The sequence below is a fragment of the Carassius gibelio genome, chromosome A19 (genome assembly GCF_023724105.1).
Source record: "Carassius gibelio isolate Cgi1373 ecotype wild population from Czech Republic chromosome A19, carGib1.2-hapl.c, whole genome shotgun sequence".
Classification (NCBI taxonomy): Eukaryota; Metazoa; Chordata; class Actinopteri; order Cypriniformes; family Cyprinidae; genus Carassius; species Carassius gibelio.
In genome coordinates, this window is record NC_068389.1 from 22,036,200 (window position 1) to 22,043,792 (window position 7,593).

The following is a 7,593-nucleotide window of genomic DNA, read 5'->3' on the forward strand; positions in this document are numbered from 1 at the left end:
CATTGTTTTATTAATTTAATAACTATATAGTGGCAAGTAACAGAATTTTTTGCTTATTTCCAAATGACTTGAAACAACAGAGTTCATGCTGAAATTATCCACAAAGGTCGGTGTGAAATGATCACAGAATGTTACTAAACCTCTCCACTCATGTCTGATGCTAGCACCCAAGCGCAACAGAGCATCAGCTTCACATCAGTAATAGGTTCATTACTGGAAATTACTAAAAAACAGCAAACTTTGAAATGATTATTTCCAAAATACAACACAAATTAAAAGCAGAATCTTTAAGTCTTTAATTTAATCGAACCTTTGTCTATGTCTCTCTCCAACACCTCAAGAAAGATATGTCCACAGACACAGATAAACATCAGTGTCAGCATCTACTATAAACCATGCAATGCTACTAACAACTGCTCATGGGTCAAAAGGAATCAAGTTCAGTTTTTCATATCCCCATGAAGTGCAACTATCCTTTCAACTAAAGGATCATGCTGGATAGTCCTCTCAAAGCAGATAGTTTTGAATTTAATTCTCAAATGAAGTAAACAAATTACAACGAAGCAGTGAACTTGTTTATAAACACTGCTACCTGACGTTGTACACACGGATCTATGATTTTTAGAAACAAGACATATTTTAATCATTCAAAGACGATTCCTAACTGAATGCATAAACTTTAAGGGTATCATATACTGGATGCACGCCACGCCTCCCAAACGTCTGAACTAAATTCGTAGCATCTATTAAACTATAAAGAAAAACAGACCTGGCAATAACACTGGCATTAAATCCCATTAGCCGATAACTTTACACAAACTCCCTTATAACTAATCAGTGGACACCACGCTGTCACTGACCCACACACAATCCGGGTGTCCACTGCAAAACCGCTAGTCAGAGAGAAACACCCGCAATGAGATCTCGACAGCCCGACAAAACTCCACGATATAACTGGCGACTCTTTAAATGCTCTGCGAAGGCTCCATCTCTGTAATCTGTCAATCTCACGTCCGTGCAACTATGATCAGGCGGGGGTGCATCTCTGCAGGCACGGACACCAGAAACTCAGCGACATGATGATGATGCACTTGCTGCGCATTAGTACCGTGACTGTATTCCACTTGGCAAAGCACTCACCTCATCGCTCCCGCTCGTGCAGAATCCCGCCTCGCGCTGGCGCCTGTGTTTCTCCGCCAGCCCGAGCAAGCGCGACAGTGACGGATCCTCTCTCAGCGTAGCTCTAACGTCGACGGGCCTTGGCCCTTTTTCATTCTCAGTCCTCACCCGAACGACATGAGAGCGTTTCTCCGTCTTCAGCAGGCTCCGAGACGTCCATGGCCGACCTGGGAAACGGCAGCGAACTGTGGCGGAGGTGTTTATGGTCGCTACAGCAGCCGAGGCTGGTAATCCGCCTCCTGCTGCCGCCATTATTACATGCCACAACAACAACTACGGCGCTGACTCTGAGCTCTCGGGAGGAACAAGATGGAAAGGCGCGAGATAGCGGAGGAAACGCACGGCATCATGGGAGATTTAGTTTTTCTTTTTGTTGGCCTTTTTGTAGGAGCATAAGTTATAAAAACATAATTAAAATAATACATATTCAGTCTGGCATATAAAAAAATTAAGTCATCAATTTTTAAAAAAATGTAATAAACAGTTTATTAAACCTTCAGTTAAAAAAAATAATTGTAAAAAGTTTCCTTATGTGTTTTATGATTTGTATCTTATATGATTTTTTGGCTTTTATGGCTCATGTAGTCTGAGAAATGAGAATATGGAGCTCTTAAGGGGGGAAGCAACTCTTTATTCAGAAATTATTCAAAAATGTATTCAGAGTCCCTATCAAAATATGCTAGCCTTTTTTGGTGCTGATATTTTTATTTTTAATAACAGTATAAAATACTGCTACCTACTTGCATAAAATGCATGTAAACATCAGTTTTCACTTTTTTCCTAATAATAATAATATATTTTAATGTTTAGTTTTATGATCAAAGCTCTGTCATTTTCATTGTGATGACAAAACGTATAATGATGACGACTGGGAGATCAATGGACAAATAAACATTCCTAAAAAGACTGTTGTATCATATTTGATTCTAAATTTGACATGGATAATTAAGTTGCGTCAGTCCAGTAAATGTTAAAGTGCCCTATTATGGGCTATTGTGAAAGGTTTATATGTTTGTTTTGGGAGTCCCCAATAACAGGATGACATGCATGCAAGCTCAAAACACTTTGATTGTCTTATAATACGCATTTATTTTTATCTTACTTGCTCAACGACTCCCAAACGATTCGCTAAACGATGCAATTTTCCAAAACCTTGCTGTGTGTGACGCTAATCTGAAGTGATTGGTCCTATTGGTCTTATTTTCATTTCATCATGACTGTAATGCCCACTGTCTATGGTAATGCCTGATAAAAGCAGAGTTTGTGAGCACAGTGCTGCTTTGTGTACATCGTTACCAGGGAAACCGCTGATTTTACCGCTCCAACAGCGGCGCCTAGTGGCAAAGAATGAATTAGAATTTTCATTTAGACAAACGCGAAAAGACCAACAAGCAATGTTAATGTTTCTTGTTGATGTAAACGGCTTGCGTTGGGATTCGTTTTAAAAACGGCTCGTTTCAATGATTCAGAGTCGACTCTTTCTTTTGAGAGACACGGTGCACTTTCAATTTTAAAACTTGGAAGGATGTTTTCATTCACTTAGAACTGTCTTACACACTGCATGAAACGTAATATTTAAAAATCCATAATAGGGGCACGTTACTATTGAAATATTACCCGCATTTTAAAAGTTGTTCTTAGGTTATCCTTATAAAAATCATTGAAATTTTCACAGCAAAAAGAAAAGTGCACCACAAACTGATACCTTTTTTAGGCTTTTACTTACTAGGTATCAGTGGCGTAGCCAGGGGAGGGGCCATGGGGGCACTGGCCCCTCCTGAAAACTGATTGGCCCCCCAGTGTGCCCCCACCCTTCTACTTGTCTGTCACTCACAAATTCAAATCATAATCTTTCAGTTTAGTAAATAACTCATGATTGCGTCGCGATGCTTCTCAACGAGGACCAAGAATAGCGAGCTGCTGTTTTCCAACGAAAAAAAGCACACGATAAGTTGATCTATTTTATATAGCTTATGTTTTTCGATTAGCGAGATGACCAAGATGCTAATCATTATATTTACTATGCTCCTCTGATGCTGAATGTAAAAGGGGTTTACTGCGTTACGATTTACTTATTTTTCGGCCCAACGCGCCGATATAGGCAACAACGCAATTTAAAGCAATGGTTTAAAAAAAGTATAATTGCAATTCTAATAAAGTCATTATTGAATCATGCAAGTCATTATTTTTTCACTTAAGTGAGGTTACGAAACAAATCGTATGATGTTTATCTAACGCTCCACACTTGAGAAAAAAAAAAAAAACGCTGCACACTTGAGACTTTTTTTCCAGTCTATGGGTGAGACACATGCAAAAACATCGTTTTTTTACTGGTCAATTTTGAGATTTGGGGCTGTTTGTCTTCAATAACATGTCTTCTTTCAGACTTGTGGTGAAAAAAAGTCCAAAATACACATATAGGTCTTTATTTTTCTACACCTTTAGTCTATTTGCGTCTGTAGATTCCTAATAAATTCAGTTGGTGTTCTAAATCATCATGGTGCTCCGCGATTGCTGTCTGCACCCTGGAAAGCTCTCTCTCCCTCCCTTCACAGAAGTTATTGACAAAACGTCATTTGATGACACCCAGAAACATTCTCAAATGAAAAAAAATCATACATAAATATTTATTGCATGATTAAATAGCAAAATAAATAACTAATACTTAAATAACACTGGACTAATTAAGCTATTCTAAACTATTTCTATAGGATCCACATATTTTACTTAAACTAAAGCTACCTTTTTGAACAAGTAGCTATCTAACAAAGTATGGATATATGATATTTTTAAATCAATATGCTCAAGATTAATTAGCCTTAACATAAGTAGATGTTGTTTATTCATCAATGCAAATTTACTGCAACTGCTGCTATGCAAATTGAATGGGATGTGGATAATAAACAAAAACAATTTGTTATATTAAATTTATATTAGTTATATTAATTAATTAATTGTGTATTTATTTCTATGAATTATTAATGCTATTCTGCATTTATATAAATAAGGCTATTATATATATATTATATTATTATTATTATTTGTGAGTTGTACACTATTCATACATTGGATTCATTTATTTATTACAGTTTTTCTTTCACTTTTGTAAAGTGAAAAGTTAATACAAATTGTATTTGATTGTTTTGATTTAGAGCAGTGAATAACTAATAATATGGTAACACTGTTTATTACTGATTTTAAAGGTTACTGAACTCTTGAAATGATTTGGATATACAGTTCAAACAACACAAGATTGGCCCCTCTGTATTAATCGTGGCCCCTCTTGTGCCCCCCAGTTGAAAAAATCCTAGAATCGCCCCTGCTAGGTATGAATTATCAGTCAGAGAGCAGAAGGCATGTGGTAGATTGTGTACAAGAAAAACCTGATCATGCTCATAATGCAGAGGCCTTAGAAATGAATCATATATAAGGTAGGCTTCATATGGTTAGTTATTGTGTAGTTCTTTGACTACTGACATGATATAATTAAATTACATCCTCTGGAATCAATAGATTTTCTTATTTATTTTTATTTTTATTTTTTTGAAACCACATTATTATTTGTAAGTGTGAACAATATGAAGTCTTAATAAATATTTTGTCATTTGTAGATAATTAACCAGTAGATAATAAAAAATGTTTTTACATATCTCTGTTTCGGCTGCTCCCGTTAGGGGTCGCCACAGAGCTATTGCAGAGCTATTGGTTAATCAATGCTTCTATGGCTTCAACAAAGGCTCTTTTTTCAAGCTAAGTAGGCATTTCTCGCGAAATAAAATATGTAAGAAATATCGAAAAAGGGGGGTTAGAATCTTTTTTTCCCAGAAGCCTTTGCACGGAGTGTCGTCACAGCCTCGTCACACAATGAAAACAATCTTACATTAATAATATGTATTCTGTTGTAATTTGCAGGTGTTTCGTTGGGGCTCACAGTCCTGCACAGTGGCCTGACTGCAACCGAAGGCCATTTTCACAAGGCTCTGTGCTCTCTACCCAAACGCGGTGCGCTGTGATGGAATGAGGGTGTCCCGCTTCACTGTGGTAGCATGTGCTTACAAGCACATCCAAGATAGATATATAATATAAACGGTATGTTTATGTTTTTTATTATTATTTTGGCTAATATATGAAAAGTCCACTACAGTGGTAAAAACTATTTTTTTATTTACTTTTTTTTTTTAAGCAAATATGTCATAATTGCACTACTGTGGTAAATGTTTGTCTTTGTTTACTATTAATTCTTATTATTTTCTTAGTCTGATGTCAAAATTGCACTGCAAATGTTTGTTTTGGTTTTTACACTGATATGTACAAATTTTATTATTGTGGTAAACATTTTTGGTGTATACTGTACAAAATTGCATTACTGTTCTAAATGTTTTATTGGCTTTAAAATATATATGCAGATTAAAAGGGTTGTTAATATTTGCCCTCACACTATTGTTATTGTTCCTATTTGTATTCTCACAATATTTGTAAATGTATATATATTTGCACTGTTGTTATAATTTTATATAATGACTTTATATTTGCAAATAAAAAGGGTTGTTAATCTTTGCACTCACAATGTTTTTGTGCCTATTTCTCACTGTAATTGTAGTTTGCAAAAAAAAAAAACATGTTTTTAAGTATTCCAGTATTACATAACAGTAAAACACACACACAAAGAAACAGGGACTTCCAGAATAAGTCAGAACATATAATAATATAATATAATGTTATACTGTAAAAATAATATATTATACTGAAAAAAAAAGTGTCAGTAAGCGCTGCGTTATTCATGTATTTTGTTATGAAAATGCACAAAAACACAAATCATGTATTTTTGCAATGAATAGTCACGTTTTATCTGTCAAATAATTTCGGCTTTTTTTATCCAGCTGGATGCCTTTGTCCATATAAGGTATTTCCTGTAGCGTGCGTCACATAGTGGTCACAAGTTGGTGCTTCTACGAGTCTTCTACGTGGAGTTAATGCGAGAGAGCGCCCTCCGGCGTCCGGTATGAATGAAACGTACATAACGTGTTTGTTTACCCTGGAAAGTTCCCAAATTAAAGTGCGGGGTACGAATTTACGTTCGATTAAATTACGGGGGGTAATGATGATTACGCACGCGTGCATCAGCAGCGTCAAAACGAACACATTCCAGGAATTACATCACTGGTCGGAGCGGGCCGCGAACTCGCGTACCTGTGCGTCTTTTAGGATCTTTACCTCGACTAATGGGCGCCGGCCTTGGCGCAGTAGGCAGCGCGTCAGTCTCATAATCTGAAGGTCGTGAGTTCGAGCCTCACACGGGGCAAGGCAACATTTTAACTTCGCTAAGAGCAATGAGAACAATTATTAGGAATTTTCGTAAGATAAAGCTCAAAGTAAGGAAACACGAACTGAATCTTTTTTTATGAAAGAGCTCAGAATTTTTTAAATAATCGAATTATTTGATGAAGAGAAATCACTTTTAACAAAATAGTTCCCATGGCCAAATTTGCCCCAGGTTAGGGGTAGATTAACCCGAGTCGGTGGGTAAGATGCACCATCTGGCTGAAAACTCAGCATCTGATTCAAACCCAAGAGAAATTTTAAAAGATAACTTACCTCTCTTATACTAATTTAATAATTACATTTCCTTTTATGAGCAGTCATATTTATTTTCTCAAAGCTAACTTAACATAAAACCAACCAAATTAAGTTTAAAAATGTATTTTCAAATCTTTAATTGTTTACATTTCTGAAAAAATATGTTGAACACCAAAGTTGTAACTTCCCCCAAAACAGACTAAACACAGAGTTTATTGAGTAAAAAAAAATAAAATAAAATCAGGTATGTCAGATACATGATTATAGTGTGATGAAAATCATCTTCTGGTTCTTACCAGAGAAGGATTTGGTGAACATGTACATTGTCCCTATCAAATAAACTACAAATAATATGGAAATATCTGATAAACTAAACCTTTTGCATTATATCACTTTAAAATATCAATTATTTTACTGAACTCCAGTGCCTTATGGTGGGGTAAGTTAAAATGCTGGCTCAATTTGCCTCATAGTTTACCAAGTTGGGCTAATATTTAGCTAAATCACTTCTGTGGTTTTATATGTTGTTAAATCACCAGTGCATCCTAAATATTTTTTGACTTGGATAAATTTGCTTTGGTATAACAGCCATTATATTTGTTATTCTAAAATGTTACTTTGACAAACCAAAAACAGTTTTTAAAGTAAATATGTGCCTTCCACTAGCTTCTAGGCTAAACTTTGTGTTAAAGTTTGGTTTTATGTGGCTTATTCAAATTATTATGAGGTTCCAACTGCAATAAACGATAGACCTTAAGCATAAATAAAATTAATATTTTTGCTGAAACTAATTATGAAGAGTAGAAGTGTTGAGTAATCTGGACAAAACAGTTCTGG

General features: G+C 35.5%; 1 protein-coding gene across 2 annotated transcripts in view; it reads right to left on the minus strand.

The window, feature by feature from the left end:
* Positions 1-1,708, minus strand: part of kmt2ba (lysine (K)-specific methyltransferase 2Ba) — a 33,415-nt gene extending 31,707 nt beyond the window's left edge. The window contains exon 1 of one of the 2 annotated variants that reach the window (XM_052532943.1): positions 1,141-1,708. In XM_052532943.1, the coding sequence (XP_052388903.1) occupies positions 1,141-1,431 (291 nt within the window). In that variant the 5' untranslated portion in view covers positions 1,432-1,708. The remainder of the gene's footprint in view (positions 1-1,140) is intronic. The other variant, XM_052532942.1, reaches the window with a different exon arrangement.
* Between the last annotated feature and the right edge of the window lie 5,885 nt (positions 1,709-7,593).